This window comes from Cyprinus carpio, chromosome B3 (assembly GCF_018340385.1).
Source record: "Cyprinus carpio isolate SPL01 chromosome B3, ASM1834038v1, whole genome shotgun sequence".
Taxonomy (NCBI): Eukaryota; Metazoa; Chordata; class Actinopteri; order Cypriniformes; family Cyprinidae; genus Cyprinus; species Cyprinus carpio.
The window spans coordinates 24,684,224-24,704,073 of NC_056599.1; the positions used below are offsets into that span (position 1 = coordinate 24,684,224).

The 19,850-nt window shown below is 37.5% G+C and overlaps 1 protein-coding gene across 2 annotated transcripts in view; it reads left to right on the forward strand.

The window, feature by feature from the left end:
* Positions 1–1,071: 1,071 nt before the first annotated feature.
* The window catches only part of LOC109054554 (RNA binding protein fox-1 homolog 1-like), a 257,712-nt gene continuing 238,933 nt past the window's right edge, over positions 1,072–19,850 (forward strand). Inside the window, exon 1 of one of the 2 annotated variants that reach the window (XM_042720376.1) lies at positions 1,072–1,380. Coding sequence is in view for 1 of the 2 variants with exons in the window: in XM_042720372.1 (XP_042576306.1) it covers positions 1,171–1,215 (45 nt within the window). In the remaining variant the exon portion in view is untranslated. The remainder of the gene's footprint in view (positions 1,381–19,850) is intronic. The other variant, XM_042720372.1, reaches the window with a different exon arrangement.

Consider the following 19,850-nt stretch of genomic DNA (forward strand, 5'->3'; position numbering starts at 1 on the left):
ATGAGGCCACGGAGAAAGGATTTGTGAAAGACAGTGAAGTGACACAATTGATGCTGGTAGGTCACAAAATAATGACAACATGACAAATGTTGAATGTCCGGATTTATTCATACTACACACACTTGTGCTATATAGAAAATATCTTTATTTCAATATTTTTAATCTGTAGAACACAAATACTGTCTTTTATATCAGTGAGTTTAAGTAGTTTATAAATTCACAAAGGTCCATGACTGTATAAATTACAAATTATAAATTAAAGTAAAATACAAACAGTGTGGTTGTTAAAACCCACTTTCAGGTTTGTAACCGTAATTAGGCATTTTAAATTGTATGCATGCATGTATAATATCATAATTTATACAGTAATTTATTAAAATAATCGATGAAAACAATTTAAATGGATATAAAATGATTTAAGAACTATAAATTATTAAAATAATTGTTAATCTTTTATATATTTTTTGATAACATTCTTTTCTTACATTTTTTATTTAAATTGGTAAATATAATCACTCTCACAGTTGTGGCAAATAAGCCCCTCTGTCAGATGTATAATATGAATGCTTAATTTTAGCTTTTTTATGTAAATGCGTATTATTTTTACAGCCTCTGCTGTCATCTCAAGAGGGTGGTGGTCATGTTTGACAGCTATTTCACCTCTTTAGCTCGTTTTTAATTGACTGATGGCGTTGCAACAATCATTGATCTATATTGCATGACATATTATTAATACAGTGTGGATCTTATTTAAGATGAACAGAATACATTAAAATATTTATACTGTAAAAGAAACAGGTGACTCTACAGAACATAACTTTCAGGCCGAATGCATAGCTCAACATTTGCCACTTAACTAGATCGACTTGTGGTGCAGAAAAGCTGTAGGATTTTGTGCATCACTTTCGAGTTGTTTACACTAAACCCCTGAGCCAAAGTCAGGCTCAATGGTGTGAACTTGAGAAGGATCACAAGGATGACTGTGGCACAGGCGCGTGGAGTGACAGATGCAGTCATTTACATGGCACCACGTGGATACGGTCCACTGACTACCACTCGCGCGCTCTCCGTTGCCCGTTCTGCCTCTCTCCGCGCGCAATCGGTTTACCTCCACTGAGAAAACAGGAGGCACTTTTCCTTTGCGTTTTCGGTTTTCGCTGCCCGACCACAATGAAATCTTGGCAGCTAATTGCAGTCGTGGGAGATGCCCTTCAGGTAAGACACATGAGCAGTGGGGAGAAAGGAAAATGAGCGCGTTGGTTAGAGGAGGAATTTGAACGCGAAATCGTGGGATGTTTTCAGTGCGCCGCCGTTAAATCTTCAGCCGACACGTTTTTCTTCTCTTTCGACTCTCGCTTGAGCCTTATTGCAACACCAAAGGTTAGTGGTGACATCTCAATAGCTTGGCTTGTATTCTTGCATCTTGATGCACGCCTGAGGTTTGTGGCGTTGAGGGACATTTCTCAGGGACTTGAGAGAGACAGGTGCTTTCTGCATGGCATGTGTGTTTGGGGACAGGCATGCTCCGAGATCTCCCGAGTTAAGGAATGGTCATATCTCATGCTTTCTCTTGCAAGTACACTGATACCATTTCTAAAAGACTTTGCGAGCAACATGAACCAGATCTTAACGATCGCAAAGTTATGCTTGCACCAGTTTACCCGCTTGAGAGCAATAGGATTTAAATGTTCCAGCGTTATTTCCAATGACTTCGCTGGTTCACCTGCGACTGGAAAGTTCAGGTTATTATAGTGCACCTTCACACACTGGGATCAATAAATGCATCTGTGCTTGGTAGTGGGAGTCAGATTGGAAAGAAGGTGGCTGTGCATTGCAAACGTACCTGACGTTGAAATATGAAATAGGGTTACAAAGAAGATGACACAATAACAACACCTTTCAGGCTGTCACTTGGAGACTGACTGATGACTGCCTTCTCACTACCTTATGCTGTGGGAATAGAGTAGTCTTTCGTGGACGTGGGAGAAGTCACTTAGTCACTGTTTTGAGCACCGAAATTCTCACATGTAGACCTCATTTCATACTGAGACCAAAAAGCTTTAGAAATGTACCTTTCATATACAAGGTCCGATACTATGTTAGTGTAGTAGGCATGTGTGGTCCTTTTGTAGTGTGTTCTGTTGTTTTCAAATTTGAAATTATTATTTTTGTTGTTTATATTTTGACTGGTAAAGACTGATATTCTGCGTATAATTTTTTTCTTCAGATTATCATTATACTTATGATGACAGGTGTGATTCACACAGGTATTTATAGACACAGAGACCCTGGGTTCTGTTTTACGAGAGCGATTGTAACTTCCAGTTTAATCAAGCTCTGGTTTATTTGAAGCATCCTGCAGAAGAGGTCTTAACCTTTCCTAGGTTAACAGCAGAGACACTTGTAATAGTTCGCTCGAGTGGTTTAGCCTGACAATTTCCACTGTCACCAATGCATGGTCAGAGAGCTGTCACATTTAAAACCTTTAAAACATACTATTAGATGTTGTTTTGTCTCTAAAATAGTGCGTTATCTTGCACCATGTCTGAGTTGTACAGTGTCAGTAGAATGCAGTAGAAAGCCGCTCTTGATCTGTGTTTATGTCATGCATTTGCTTAAAAAAGCCACGTCTGACTGTTAAAACAAAGATATATTGTATATACGATAGTTAAAATGTCTTGAATAACCTGAAACCAGCTTTTTTTTTGCTCCGTACACAGCAGTTCATTGTGACAGAGGGGGCATTTTGTGTTTAACTAACACTAATAGTGTAATAAGGTAATTAAGAATCTGCTATTTTCGTTTTGTTAGCCATATAGGCACAAGAGCACTTGAACCTACAATTTTGACTCGTAATTATAATGCTTAATGGCCAGCTTCAATAAAGGAGTGCTCTCTGCACCCTGCTTAGTATATGGCAAAAGACCAATTTTCATTCTGGAGTCAATGGTTAAAATTATGGTTTCCCACAGAGGAATATTGTGCAGAAAAAACAACAGCTGAGCCCGTAGATGGTCCTACACAATGCCGATGGGGTTTTTTTTAACAACAAATGGAGACTGAATCACTATGGCTATGACACAGTGCCAACAAATGGAAGAAAATGTGCCAAGATCCATGGCACAACAATATGTCAAAACGCTCTGTATGGTTCCTCCATGCCTCAGATGATTTATGGTGTTATTTTCCACACCAAATGAATTTGGCACTAATAGATGAACTTTTAAATGCTTTTCTGAGAAATTCTGAAGCTATAACACTCTCAGTGTTTTGAACGAGCAAAAAAAAAGGTCCTGATTGGCAGCATTCCTTTTGTGTGATTTTTCCATTTATTTTCTACATTTATATGCCATGAAGCAATAACTGTATGCCCACTGCATAACATATAGGAACAACCTTTGTGACAGTCTGGTGAAGGAATTTAGTCACTGAATAAAACAGACATACCAGAAAGACGAGATCAAATATCAAGATCCATTTCCTTCAAATATGGTCGATTTTGACTTGTAATGTCAGACGGTTTTCAGGCAGCTACTTAAAGGAAGGACATTACGGAGCAGTGCAAATTATAAGCCGTGATTAAATGCTGTCAGTCAAATTCTTAACTGGCCAGTCAGTGCGCTTGGCTCTTGTTGAGCAGACAGTATTGAAATAATGATAAAGCTCCTAACTACTGTCAAGGAAACTCTATGATTTTGTCTTGTCTTGCTTTCTGAACTGCTTCCTTTACCTGCCAGTTTTTCTTCACAATTCCAAATCCAATTTTTCTTTTACTACTTTTTTCCCCCACACTAGGCTGTGATATCATAATAAAGTATTTGTTTTTAAGTTAAAAAGCTCCTGAAGAAGCTAGAGCAATATTTTGGGTGGCAAATGCTTTGTTTGGTGGTGTTATGAATGTAGGCTCATTTTTTCGTTGTAGAATAAGACCTTGAAGTAGTTCCTTCCAAATTGTAATTGGTTTATTGTGACTTTTATTAAATCATTTTTTTGGTTTCTGTAATGTCACATTTCAGTAACATAATTTTGCAACTGGCTTGTCCGTTTAATTTATTCAATCAATTCGGTACCAGTCATTTGAGCTTGTAGGCTGTTTCACAATGCTAAATTTTATATGGAAGATTATATGAAACAATAGCATGTTATGAGGAGAAAAGACATGGGTTAATCCTGCAAAGGGGGAAGCTCATACATGAAAGATGATTAATTGAGCTTTTAATTTTGATACATTTGTCACATTTTTATTCTCAATGCTCACATTAATTTCCAGAGAGAACATAATAGATAAGTTTTACATTGGCAGTGATGGTTGTGCACAATACTGTTTAACGTTCTCTATTAAAGCGTAAAGCTTTTTAAAGCAGTCTGTTCCAGAATGCAGTCTAGACAGCATTCGTCGAACCTGGTCTTTTTTAGCAGTGGATGATGGAGATTTAAAAGCACAGACATGTGATGAATCTCATTAATGTGATGTACCAACCAAGAAGCCTAGTGCTGGGTGATAAGCAAGTGATTTATTGTGTAATCCCAGAGGGCGAACTGTAACTGCAGTTTCAAGAAGAAAGTATCCATGTTGGTTGTTTGTTGTCCTGGGTTATTAAGGGTTTCCAGTGCAATCGATACTGCTGCTTCTAGATGGTCTGTGAATGAAGAAGACTAGCAGAATAGCTGGTTAATAGCCTCAGGGAGAGAGATGCTGATTGGCCAGGAGTAGAAACCAGTTTATTGGAATGTAATGGAGTATGTTGGCCCTCATGGCAATGGATTTCAGGATAATCTGTTTTTAATCCTGACTCTGTTTGCATTGATAAACACGCGTTCGTAAATCTTAATTGGCCGTGGATTGTAGCGCTCAAAACCATTAGCGTTCAGCACCTGCATCATCCGCTTAAGACAGAACCCCCAGCACACAGTATCTCAGCTGTAGATCTCATGCTGGCTCAGTTATTTGTGTTGACATTTTTAATGTAATTGAAATTACATTCACGGTGGGCAGAGCAATGCTGCATCTCTGTATTGCTAAACCATTAAGAGAGGATAAAGGGATGAAGATGTGGTGACACCTTTCAAAGGTGCTTGTTTTAATCAGTGTTAAGCGAAATCATAGATGGCCAAACAAAACAGTCATTTAATTAGACCTAAGTGGAATTTGTCCTGTGTTGTGGAAGATTATATCTCCTCTGCAGAATCCTATCCCCTTTGGACCATTTGTAATGCCGGTTTAAAAAATGTATCACATTATCTCTGTCTCTTCTTCTAGATAATTAAAATAGCCTTTCTGCTTATCATTTGGTAGCACTGGTGGCTACAGAAGGTACAAATAAATAGCAGCAATGTAATGTTTGCATGTTAATCGGTTGTTATATACCAAGTTAGCTGTGAAGCATATTAATCTGGTTTTGTGATATATCGTAATAAGTTATAATTATAAACTATAACTGAACATTATTGCAATGTTCTTTTAGTAACTGAAATATTTGAACATTTTACACTTTTTAACTTTATTTCAATTTAAATTTAGTTATGTAATACCATTAAATATTGTTGTGGATTACATGTAAGGCACAGTAAGTCGCTTAAAAAAAATTAACCATGGTTTTATTGTAGTAAAAGTGTAATAACCATGTTTTTTTTGTTTGTTTGTTTTTTTGGTGTATTGATTTCCATTTTTATAACAACAGTTTTCTACCAACACCATGGTTAATCTATAGTTAGTGTAGAAAAACCAAATTTAATTTGTGGTTACCATGGTTTCACTATAGTATCCATGTTTTTTTTTTTTTTTAATTTGTGGTAAAACCATGGATTATTTCCATAAGGGGTTTTAATGCGTAGCTAAGCTATCATGCTAATTGGGTATCTGTATGCCATGCTAATATGTAAACTAAAACAACACAGAGACATTAATGGCCATAACTGTTCAAACAACATATTTTATAATGTTATTTTAAGATAAAATTATAACTTTTAACTTATAATCTGCTAGTATAGCAGCTTAATTGACTAGTGGTGTGCTGAGCTAGTAGGCTAGCTGGCTAATTTGTGAGCTAAAAACAATGAGAAATGTTTAATAATAGCTTATGTGACATTTCGCATGATATTAATTGTCAAATTGTATATGTAGTTAACATACCTGATTGTTTTTATTGTCAAAAATTTTTACCTATATTACACTGTATCACATACTGTAGCTCTATATCTAATGTTGTATTTAGAAGATCTAACTTTACCCACATACATACATACAGTACTCATGTAAAGCAATAAATACAATATAGTAAATCTCAACTAATTCTTTGTATTGTTGCAAAATGTAAACAACATTATCGGCTAGCTCTAATCTGCTAAATGCGACTGTAAAGCATTATAAATATTACCATCATGATTTACTGTGAAGCTGCTTTGAAACAATATGTATTGGGAAAGCGCTATACAAATAAAACTGACATGAATTGACTTGATGCAACGTGATTCTGTAGTATTTTCAGGCACCAGATGGAGTTCCCAATAAATATTTTTTCAGCCCTAAGATCCTGTGGCGTGACCAAATCTTGCCTGACTCCAGAATGAGTCACTGATAAATGCTTTCATCACTGGTAATATTTGTAAATATGTTTGACATGCTACAATGTACAGATTAGAAATGTGGCTTTACAGGTCAATAGCTCGAGAGCAGTTAAGTGAAGAAAAACACGCCGCCACAATGACCTTCAGTCTCCACGTACAGTACGTGACATTCGCTGATGGGCATTAGCGGCACGCTTAACATCTCCTTTAATTTGTGTTTGTTTTGTATATGATTTAATTGGCTCCGTGCATCCGTCTAGGCTTTGTATTTGAAGAAGCATTACTAGCCACGTCAGTCTTCATGGACATCAAGAGCTCATAGCCGAATGCTGGGCGTTTTGTCCTTAGGTGCTCTGAGGCTGGGGCCTGCTGGTGATGATAACAGTGATAATTCAAAGTGATTTCGCACAGCATGGTTTTGTCAGACCAGTCACCAACACCCTGTGGCACGGCTACACGCTCGTGTGTCTTAAATCCGCCAGAGGCTTTACCGTGGTGTGGTACACCAAGCCTTACTCATAGGTCAGATGAGTCATTGTTTTACTTTTACTTTTTCGTTTACACTGCAACACAATCTGAAGGCTTTTTTGGGAAGCATGATAATGGATTGAGGCTACTCTACTTATTTTAGATGTGAGGCCGATCGCATGAGGGGCTCTTGAGCTTTGTATTCAGTGGAAGTACAGTGCAATACGTCAGGCTAACTCTGGGCATAGTGCTGAGGCATGCTTTTTTACAGTTTTTTACATAATTAGTTCAGACTCCACTTATTCAACACAGAGGACTGCTCAAATTGTGAAATCACCCTGAGCCGTAGCGAACCATCTCTGAACTCTAGAATCAGCACTCCCTCGGTTCTCATCTACCTGGAGATGTTTTTTTTTTCTGCTTCTTTTTATTATTTCCTTATTTCCACCCCCTCTCCTTTTTAAATGCTGACTTTTCACATGCAGCGTGCCAATTATTTCATGCTGTCTACGCGGCCTCGCATTCTCTCCTTATCGCGAATGGAAGAAAAGTCTTCAGCCGGTTATCAAAATGCTAATGCGCTTGAAAGGAAACATTAGTCTTCCCCAGTAAAATGTTATTAAATGTGGTCTATTTAATCTTGTAAAACTGCCTCTATCTCTTCAGGATTTCCAGATGTTTGTGTTTTGCCCATACCGTCCATCTTCATTCCGATGCAGGGGGTGGTGGCTGGAGATGCCGGAGTGAAAATTGCCTGTTGTCCTCAATCGTTTTAAGCGAAAGCTCTAAAACAGATGAATCTTTATGTTGAGCAGTTATTCTGAATGTGAGGAAAACCAGTTCAGGGGTTCAGTTCAGGACTGAAAAGGAGGGGGAAGGCTTTGTGTAGACCGTCTAGCGCAAGCAATAAGTAAAGTTTATTTTATAATATGCGGTCAGTGTAAAGCTGTATTTTCCCGTGTGCAAAACAAACACTCCATCTGTCTGTCATCAGTATTGCTATGACAGCCTGAATATATAGTTCTCCTGTGAAGGCAAATCAAGCTTTTCCCTCCATTGGCAGAAGTACAAATGGTCATAAACCATTGACGTGCCTTTGTTTGTTGTGTCAAAACAGAGATGAAAATGTTCCTGCCCATTAAAAATGCATTGAACAATTGCTTTCACATATTCTCTTAATGACATTAGTTTCTCATCAGCATGCACTGTACAGTAAGTCATTTGAAATCACATTTCCCCTTGGAGTTGGGATTTGGCGCCGCACCAAATGAGGGATTGGGCCGTGCTGGTAAACGGTGTTAAGATTCTGTCCTGACCTTTGATTAAACCTCTCCTGCGGGCTCTGCCTATGTTGCTGTCAGACAGACGTTTGCAGGATTCACAGGATTATGAGGTATTATGCAGATGGCATTCCTTAAGACAACATACATTTTTTGTTTAAAAAGCACCAGCGAGGCCGGAATCGCTTGGCATTTTTGCCGCTGTGATTGACATTGGGGTGAGAGACGTGTCTTGAAGGGTTCAGGCTGTTGTTGTGTGCTGTGATTGGCTCATCAAAGAGCCTCACGGGCGTTTGTATGTCTGCAAACGCTTTGAGGACCGGATGTTGGCGTTATCCGTCACATTAGAGCTTTTCAGCTGGTACTTGGAGATCACAGATGATATCAGGTGGATATTAACTCTAATGTGCTCAGCCATTTCTCCATGAAGCCTTACATTTCAGGTCCCACTAGACATCATCCCATCTGTTGAAATTGTGCTGTGTGGATTATTATCCAGCAGTTTGACATGAATCAGGTTTTCCTCTAGTGCTCCTGGTCACGTGTTCCAAGTTATTTTTAATCATGCTTTTTTCACAATATTTTCTTCTTAGTTTTATTTTTTGGTGACTGAAGCACAACGTGCTCCTCCAACCCCTGTGTGGACAGCTGGTAAACCCTTTGAGATGAGATTCTTTTTTATCAGAGGTTTTGTGATGTATTCTAAATCTGCTTCTTTGGCTTCATCCTCATCCACGTTGAGCCGCGCAGGTCGCTCCCGAATCTCTTTGGGTTTGGCGTGCATGGTGAGGTTTTGATGTTTATTTTGCCATGGGCGACGGGAGCCTGTGCCAGAACAGAATTGGCAGTGTATCTGCCAGAATGAATGTTATGCAACCTGTGACAACTCAGAGGACTGTGTTGGTGTGAAATATCAATATGCACAATACAACAGCACATAAAACGCCACATGGCAGTGTAAACAGAAACAAACTGTGTCAGGGAGATAGTGAAGATAATCCCGACATCTATGGATGAAAATGGGACTCACAAAGAGATGCAAGGCTAGAACTCTCGCTTGTGGTGCAGGCTGTTCCTTTGGCATCGACGTGGCTGTATTTCAGGTTTTATGGTATATTTGTTGCGCTTGTCATCATTTTATGCTGCCTGGTCTTCTCTGTGAGGGGGAAAATTTTTCAGAAAAACCATTGATGTGGATTATAATTTTAATGCCCCACAGATTTCATTTGTTTGTTTTAATGAGTTAATGAATATCATAACAAGGGATTTCTAATCCTCATGGCGACCGTTCCTGCCTTTTAGGAGAGAATTTCTGATGAACCTTTTTATCTCTAATACACAGCACGTGGGGCTTCATAACAGCCCGCCGAGACACCGGCACTCATTTTCTCTCAGGTGAGCTTTTAATTGCATCTTCCTTACTCAGTGACATCTTTCCCATCATGGCGGGCTGCTGTCCTATGCGACTAGGCTCGCACTTACTCAATAAGTGGAACGGTGGCAGCTGTCATTGCATGCCTTATTATTACTGAAAAAGAATTATTACTTTCTAGTCCTTAAAGATCTGCCGACTATTGGCCTTGCTTCGATTTAGGGAACATCGCAGCTGCTAGACATCCATTACATCCTTACAGCCATTTTGGCAGACTGTTGGCCCCAGCGTAAGGAATCCACTTCCAGTGGAGGAAAACGGCTCTTAATTGCCCTCCATAAACTGCCTGGCTGCTGCAAAACAAAAATCAATGTTTTGCTCCAGGATGATTTTGGGGTGTAATGGCAAGCATCTGACAGCCAACTTTTGGCTATCTGTATGAAAGGTCACTGTCGATGGACTCCTGTCACGTTGATGCGTCGCGGGGGACTCGCAGGCTATATGTACTCTAATCTGGGAATACCCCACTGGGAGGAGCTCTGCTACTGTATCGCTTCCTCTGGTCGCAGCTCAATGCGCATTCACAGAGTTCCTAAATTGAGATTAATAATGTCATCTACGGCTGGAGTTTACAGACAGCGATTTCCGCCACCCCTCCTCTCCCCACCTTCAAAGTCCAGCAGACTCCCATTTGAAGAGATATAAAATGGGTACAGGGAATATTAATATTCTTTACAGACCACATGCATAGACAAGCATCATCAATTTTCCAGACTTGTTTGTATACATTGACTCTTTGACATTCAAACCAGAGGTATCCTCCCCCACCAGCGCGGAATGAGCGGACAGCATGTGTGCGAGAGAGTGCGTGGGCAAAGTGTCATGGCTGCGCAGTGCCAAGAACAGCTCTCCACATTGTTAACTGTGTTCTGTCTGCAGACGTCTGCCTGGCTGCAGAGCTCATGAAGCTTAGGACACTGTCGTGAAGGACGAGTATTTGAAGCACAAAGCCACTTTTCCTTTCATGTCTTTTCTTCATTCATTGTAAAGCAGGGTTGTGCAGTAAAATAACTGTTTTCTGTTGAAGTATATTATAAATGCTAGAGGTCGACCGATGTATCGGTTTTACTGATTAATCGGCTCCGATAGTTGATTGCTGGAACAAACGTTATCGGCAAAAATCCATGCCGATCGTTTTCCAGGTTGCGTCCATTGCTGGAGTGGCTGAGAATGGTCTGTTTTCATTATACAGTGCAAGAGCGGCCTGAAATCACTGACAGCATGTGCTATTTGTTTAGACACGTGGCGCTGAACGCTGAACAGAGCGAGAAACTTCAGACCCGGATTTAAATGCAGCTGACAGAAAATCGTGCCGCGCCACATAGTGCCATTCACATAGTTTTCCATTAAATAACATTATATTCACAAATTCACAGTTTAACACAGAATGTCACAGAATTGGTCAAATTTTGAATGAATTAATCAAAAGTAGGTCATTACACAAATCAAATCGCAATATGGACTATTATCTGTAACTATTAAGCCACAAAAGTCGATTTAAATATGAATCCTGCATGTTCTGCGTGACTCTAATGAATTGCGCAGACGCGAGGTTTCATTTATACTGAAGCGTGTGACGCTCGCTGTGATTTCAGCTTCTGTTGTCTCTCTAAATGAGGAGGTAAACACATCAACATCTACAGAACTGCTCTGAGAGAGCTTTCATGAGCTTCTGAATGATTTGAGTAAAACTAGCCTCATATCACATACACAGAACTGTAAAGGTAATCACGGCAACCCATTAAAATAAAAGTCCGGTCTGTTTTTCAGTAGAATGTACATAGCCTACTACTACTACTACTATTACTACTATTACTATTACTACTACTACTACTACTAAAATGAAACAAACTTTTTTTTTTGTTTTTATTAATCTCACAACATTTCTTCCATGTTTTAATTTTAATAGTAAATCCCCTTTGTTTGCCAAAAAAAGTTTGCTTAATTTTCAGTAATTAAAAGATAAATGGAATTAATGTTTCATGCCTTCATTTGATAACCAGAAAAATTTTAATACACAGCACAGAATTTTTGAGGGGAAAAAATCATAAGGCTTCTTTAAGAAAATGAATAAATTAAGTTGTTTTATGGATTCAAATAATTAGACATGCCAAAACACAGAATTTGGTAACAATAAAAAATATGGTGAGGAAAAATAAAACATTTCATAGGGCCCTAAACATGTAATTTTTGTTAAACTTTTATTAAATTGATGTGAAAAATGTATGTTTTAATTAATTAGACTTGCTTTTTGATTTATAAACTTTAACTATTAAAACAGAGTGGAGTAAAATGAAAAAAAAAAAAAAAAACAGAATCCAGAAAAATTTAAATGGAAATAACGGAATTTGGAAAAAAATAAAATGGAATTTAGGAAAAAATTAAATGGATTTTGTGGTAATTTCAACATTTACTATTACTATTATTATTACTTTTATTATTATTACTACTACTAGTGTGATTCAGTACTTTTTTTAAATAAAGTACTATTTTAGTTTTTGTTCAGTATCCATTTTAAAAGCTATCGGTTAATTAATCAGTATCGGCCAGTGTGGTCCAAGATAGCTATCGGTATCGGCAAAATCCACTATCGGTCGACCTCTAATAAATGCCATTTATTCCTGTGATGGCATTGTTGTTGTGATGGAAGGATTAAGTTTATTGTGATGTTTATGTATTAATTTTATTATTTTTTTTGGTGGAATTTTTTTATTGGTGGGATTATGTACAGTATGTACACCAGAAAATAATTACATTGTACTTATTGTGTTCATATTGCTTTGCAAAACACTTCTGCTGCTATTGAGGTGGGATGCATGTAAGGTTAGAGGCAGGCTTGGTGGAATGGGTAGGTTTAAGGGTGGGTTAAAGTGTAAGTGATGGGTCAACTGAGTCAAATGTACCATATCATAAATGTAAATACAGAAATTAATTACAGATGTTATTACATGCAGGTATTTTTTAAAATGTAAGTACAATGTAAAAACATGTATGTACACAGTAAGTGCATTGTATCAAATGATTAATTTACATGGAAGTATGTACTGTAGTGGTTAAGGCCACCTAATATAAAGTGGGACCATTATTATTATTATCAATGTTGAATACAGACGTGCTGCTTTTATGATTCTATTATGAATAGTCAAAATAATCAATAATAGTCAAAGATTCAAAATAAAAGCATTTATTTAAAAATGTTTTTATTTGTATTACAATGTACATCTTTACTATTAATTTAGATAAATTTAATACTCATTAAAATGTACTTTAATACTTAAAATCTATCTATCTATTGATCTATCTATCTATCTATCTATCTATCTATCTATCTATCTATCTATCAGAATTCAAATAGCAGTTTTGCATTCTGTGTGCTACATTAATGTGAATCAGAGGCATTTGAAAAACAAACAAAAAAACATTCATTCTTAGACTTTTTCAGTGCTTTTTTGTAGTGATCATAGACCAGATGCAGAACTGCAACTCTCTGTGCGCGTGCTTCTTAAAAACTTTTTTTTTTTTTCACATCCACTCATTTAAAATATCAACACAATTCTCACAGGCTTTCATAGTCACGTTCATTAACGTGGCATTTAACCATGGAAGTCAAATCACCTTCATAGACTGAAAAATCCTTGAAACTCTTGGAACATGAGAAACAATGAAATCTTGAGATTTGTGGAGAATAAAAGCTTCCCTCAACACCGCATCAGTGACTTGGCTTATTTCTTCCGTGCCTCATTCTCTCCCACTATTTCATTTGTTTCACTTCCATGGACTTTTGAAATAACATTGCCAATTTGTGGAGCACGTTTTTTCCGGATAATTATAATCCAAATTAGCCTCCACATGATGTGTCAGTGTTTTCCTGAAATTTGGTGGCTATGCTTAAATCTGGTTTGCAGTGGTTAAATAAAAAAGAATTCCAGGCATTAATGAATATTTTAACCTTCTCTGTTCTAGTGACTTATTTCATTGATTCTTTAAGTAATTCGGCACACTTTTGGAAGAGTAAGCCAGTAGTGATCAGAAGCACAACAAGCCACAGACGCTTGTATGTTGCTGGTATGTTTCCATTCAAGCTTCTATGTATTCAATTAAATCCCAACTCTCTGTATGTGACAACAGCAAAGTTTTAAAAGGAAACCATTTGCTGCTGACTGGCTCGCTGATGGCGATAGCAGCAGTGGTGTATCAGTTGACTAATTGGAGAGGCTGTCCTCGCAGTGTTCTCTGCAGAGCCTGTTGTTTTGCTCATTTGGTGTGACAAATAGCAAGCCTGTGGAGGATGCAAGGCCTGGGTGCTGTTCTGACCTATGACATCTCATTTGTTTCTGATAAATGGCCATTTTCTGGAGGTGCATGGTTCACTTGAAAGGCAATTGCCAGGTATGAGTCGCCTTCTTCGGTGACATCAGAAAAAGCCATGGCCTTCCAAGACTTGGCCAGAAATGGTTGCTTTACTGGTTGCTCTTGCAACACTATGTCGAGCAGCTTCTGGTGTAATAAATAGGCATGATCATTATGGCAGCTGTATTTATATTCTTTGTGGGCATTTACTTAAAAAAAAAAAAAAAAACATGTAAAATGTGTATTTAGATTGGCTTCTGCATGTGTTTTACCATCATTAGCTTTGGGTAGTTGCAGGCAGTGTTTTTCAAGCTTTCTTGTCTTCTGTTCATTGCCATCGTGCCAGAAGTGTGAAGGTTTTTGTTCAAAAAGTTTGTAAAGCGATTGTGTTCCATGAAAGAGGCCCAATATCTTTTCTTACAAAGGAACTGAAGAAAATGATGACATTAGTCATGATTATCTATTTTTATCTACTGGCAGCTCTGATATTTTTAGTTCTAATTTGTGTTTTGTAGGTTTAACAAAGCAAAATCTGAAAATTCTGTCATCATTTACTCACACTCATATTGTTCCACACCTGTATGGCTTTCACAAAAGAAGAACATTTGGATTATGTACTGGTCACTGTTTTTCATGAAGTAACAATAATTGTATACAACAGCACCAAAAATGATTGCAAAAGTTTCCATATTACATTAAATGCTTTCCAAAAAAAATGTGACAGTTTATGTGTGTATTTTAAGTAAAAATTAAGGTCTGAACATCCACTAAGGTTGTCTTTGGCATGTGAGAAGAAACTATGTCCAGAATATGAAAAAAATAAAAAAGCAAAGAAAAGAAAAATAAGTTCTGAAATTAATTAAAGTGGTCATGGCATGGATTTTTTTGTTTTAGTATTTTAATATGTTCATTGTGTTTTACTAATAATGTTAATAATAAATACAGGTATGTGGAAAAAGGTTTATTTTCAACCCTCATTCTGACCCTCTCTGAATCGTCCTGTTTTTAAGGGGCGTGTCCTTTAAGGCCTGTCAGGAATCAGCCACTGTTATGATTAGCTTACATCATTGCATAGGAAACAGTATCAACGGCCCCTCCTATAGCATGTTTTGAGTGTTTTCCAGTCATTTCCTGACAAAGCATTATGAAATAATTTACTTATGTGATGCAGGTGCAGTCAGATCTAGTACCATTTAATCTTTCAACAAATGTTTCTTTGTAAACTCTCTGTGACACTGTGCCTCTTTTAGAAAACAAAATACTCTGATCAATCCTCTGACATGATCCAGGGTGCCATTAAAAATAAAATATCCACTTTTTCCTTATGCTGGGATCCTTCTGATATCCTTACAAAGACCAAATGAGCTGTTTAGACCAACATTCTTTTACTCCATTTGTCCAATTGACGACAGACAGAAAGTGAACGCAGATCTGTATACTGTATCCAGTGTAGACAAGATAGAGGCAGTAATTGTAATTTCTATTTGCTTTTGACGCAACACAATCATGTCAGCCGTTAGCAGATGAACGCCGGTGGGTGGGTCTTATGTCAGTGTGTCACTCTGGAGGCGGTGTTTATGCAAACAGCGATGCCCAGTTGACGTCACCTTGTCCCATAGGATCTAAAACAAGCTGTTTTCTGAGGGTTATTAATCTAAATGCTTTTTTATTGATGATGAGTAAATTTTAAGTTATGAAACTTGCACACAAGCACACAAAGACCTCTTCTGTATCAAAAGATCAAGGGAAATTTGATTTCTCATTTCATGACCCCTTTAATTCTGATTAATTCATTCACAAATTGAACTGATCAGGGACTGGATTCATTTAAAATAAGAAGAAGAAGAAGAAAGAAGTTGAGAATGTTTCTTAGTGGAATTGTTGAAAAGTTGATATCTGAAAATGTCAGATATTTTTAAGACCTTTTTTTGATCATTAATCTTAAGAAAGAAGATATGAACATTTTTAAGAAATGTTTTTGGGAATACAAAAATATTTGTAAGTTAGAAAATAAGAAGAAATTGGCTAGAAAAATTTCATTCTTAACAATATTTTATGAATCTGGCCCCAGGTTCTCAAACTTACTTGAAATGGTTAACAGCTCATTTGAGGATAAAATCAGTTTATAAATTACATTTCCTAAATTAAAAAAGTGTTCTTTTAGAGACTTGAAAGCTCCAGTACCTTTTATTGCAATGGAAAAATCAACCTGCACATCAATTCAGAATTTCTTCTCACACTTACAGTAGGACCAACATGAAAGTAGATGTGCGTAAATAAAGGCAGCATTTTTGGGATATTGTATTCCTTGTAATACTCCTAGGATACACAGACCAGTGGTTTAAGGCATAGTAAACAGTTGTCTTTTGCGCGACTATTGTGTCCTCTGACTTGCGAATGTCTCATGGTACAGAGCAGGCAAATGACTCCAGGGTCATGAATGAAGAAGACACCGGTATTAAACCTTACACTTGCTTCTTTAAACCTGCCAGGGGCAGCGCTGGCTGTTTATGTAAATGTTTTCCTCATATAAAGGAGGCCATCCGTTGTCTGCTGTCTGGGGCTGAGCATGTATGTGTGAAGATAAGGATGCTTTGGGTGGACTCGTCTGAGCCAGAGAGAGAGGGAGAGAGAAACTGCTTATTGGAAGATAAACAGGACTAATTAGAATATGCATTTGTTCAGTAATTCTGTCCATAATTGAGATATTTTAATCTTTGAACATGCCAGCTATTTAGAAAATCAGCCGTGGCTTCCCGCGTCAATCTGAAACATACTGTGTGAAACGCGGTTTTTTAGACACACTGGCAAAGTACCAACAGGACAAGGAAAACACTTTTTTGGATTAGCACCCCTCTCCACTAACAACACGACTACACAGTGTTTGCAGCAAATTATTTAGACACAAGAACCCTTTGTCCAAAAAGTGGAGGCAATCCACTTTTTTCCCTTTTTTTGATGGGCCTTGTTCCCTGTATGTTTGGATATGATTGCATGGCAATACATTTGAACAGGCCGTGGTTTTACAGGGATACAGCAGCTCCCTGGTGTAATCACCCCCCTAATCTACAGAACAAACTCCAGCGCAGCTCTATAAGTCGATAGCACTTCAGGCAGGGGAACAGGAAGTCTCCTGCCGCTCCGTTGAGAGATAAAGGCACCGATAGGAGACATGCGGTACAGTGCAGCCATTGTGTTAGATCAAGATGTGCCTCCTGAACTGATGGGTGCTGTGAATTCTGATTCCACCTCTCTGCCGTCTCATGACGAGATATGTAGATGGCCTATAGAGAGACGCTGGTGACTAAATGAATATGAAAATGAGCTCAGGGAATGGATTGCTATTCAGCTGTCTTTCAAATCTCTGGTGGATGTTTTTGAATAACGAGAATAAAGGTGAAAATGACATTGTGTGTGTATGTATACATGATACGAAGCCATTTGTATGTACTTATGGCTCTTTTTATATTTATGTATTTATGTATTCTAGATATGCTTTAAAATGTCACTGCGTTTTTATGGTGACTTTCTGGCAACAGCTTAAAAAATGAAAAAATCTTCAAATATATTTTTATGTGGAGAGTAACTATAAATATTTAATATTTTATTTGTAAAAAAACAAAAACAAACAAACACTGTTAAATATTGTGGATTTAGTGTAGGGACACTAGAGTAAACAATATCAAAACAAATTTAATATTTTATTTGTAATGTAAAAAGATACATAACTATTTAAATAAACAATCCACTGAAATTATATATATATATATATATATAATATTGTATATATATATATATGTTATGATAAATTATATATGCACACATATATACATATATATTCTTGGTGAACTTCAGAAATCAAAGAGCCTTGTTTCTGTGTATTCTGACATTAAAAGCATGTAATGTAATTATAAAGGGATGCTTAATATGAATAGGAACATCAGGGCCTGTATTCACAAAAAATCTTAAGGCTAAAAGTAGCTCGTAACTCGCTGATTTAGGCGACAATCTTAAAAATAATGGGTGTGTCAGTCCTAAATTTTGGACTCCATAATTTTTGATCTAAAAGTATTTCACAAAGCATTTTAGCTCTAAAACTAGCTCCTAAATCTGTGAAAGGTTAGAAGTAGTGAAGAGGACTCCTCTGTTGCTAAGACCAAACCACAAACTGTCCTAAAATGGCTGTTGCTGGCAATCTGCCTCAGAACGTAAACATTTGAGAAATATTTGACGATAATGAGCTTTTATAAAGGTATCACCTTCAGTTTTGAAGGTTATCCCAACTCTGAATTTTCCTTTGATTATGTCCTTGTTTTTATCAACCAATTGGGCAAGAAGTAACAGCTGTGCTTGTGTCCAGTTTGGTTTTCTTTTACGTTTGCATGTCTTACTATCAGCCATGATTATTCTACTCAGTTTATTAAAAGGCTGTTTATATGCATATTCACTAATTATGAGAAGCACACATGTAATAGGCTGGCATTTATCTGAACACATTCTTGTTTCATTAGTGACACTTAGCCTGCATTTTAAAATCTTTATTTAAATGTGGCACATCTTTATTTTTAAACCTTTATCTTTACTCTTATAAATATATCTATGAATAAATCTCTGACAGAGACTATCAGGCAATCATTGTGAGAATAGTTAATAAGTATACTGACATCATACATAGCAATGAGGTCAGCCCCGCCCTTTCTCTTTGCTTAAGACTTCTCTCTATTCCTTGAATAGGCTTTAAGAGAAAACTCTTTGCTAAAAACTTTTACTGCTATTTAGGAGAACTCTTGGTGGTAAGATAAAATGTTTTGTGAATACGGGCCCTGGAATGTAACATGAAGTCTATTTTTAGGTATTGTTTCATACCCAGCATGTACCTTTTAACATATGCCTGTCGCCCTGAAGGAGACATTAGAGAACGGCTCCCTCCTTTCCATTTGCTCTCCTTAATGCAATACGTGTTAGGCATCAGTATTCAGTTTTTGGGATGTACAGCTTGCTCTCGTGAGCCGCTGTAATAGAGGGGGTTTGTGGCAGTGCTAAGCACGCTGGATGCGGCAGTTTTCATAAATAAGCTGTATGCTGTTTAAAGAGCAGCTCTAGGTTGCTTTGCCTCTCATTACCGCTCACGTTTTAAATGGGATTTAGGATGAAATTCTGTCTGCTTAACCCCAACGAAATTACGAACACTTTACTAGAAAGACGTCAGGGAGATAAAACGGTCCTTGGGAAATGGCAAGCAATTAAAAGTATATTAGCTGTTCAAGGCAAAAAATAATTAAAGCTCTCAGACCATTGTGTTTTAGAAAATAGCTGCAGGCAGCAATCATAAGAGGTGCACACTGAGTCAAAAGTCACCGCATACATGAAATGTTCAGCCGTGGTCCGGCTACAGTACAGCCAAAAATAAGCAGCCATCAAAGCTTCCCTTTTGATTTGGGGCTTCTCATTTTCTGCGTAATGCCATTTTTTCCACTGTGCTTCACGCAAGCGTATCACATTACAGCATTTAGAAATGAGATTGGATCTGCGTATTTAATCACACCAATGCAATTAGTTGATAGGAACAGAACGAACAGAATTGGAACGAGCCAACCCCCATGCCCTCCCCCATTGCTGGATATATGGATCCGGGTGAGCAGAGACCCCCAGACAACATCATATTGCAGGCAGCAGGACTTCCGTCCAAAGGACAAAAACTGATATTGTAGTGAAATTAAAGGATCTTTCCTGGGTATTGCGCGGTCCAATAA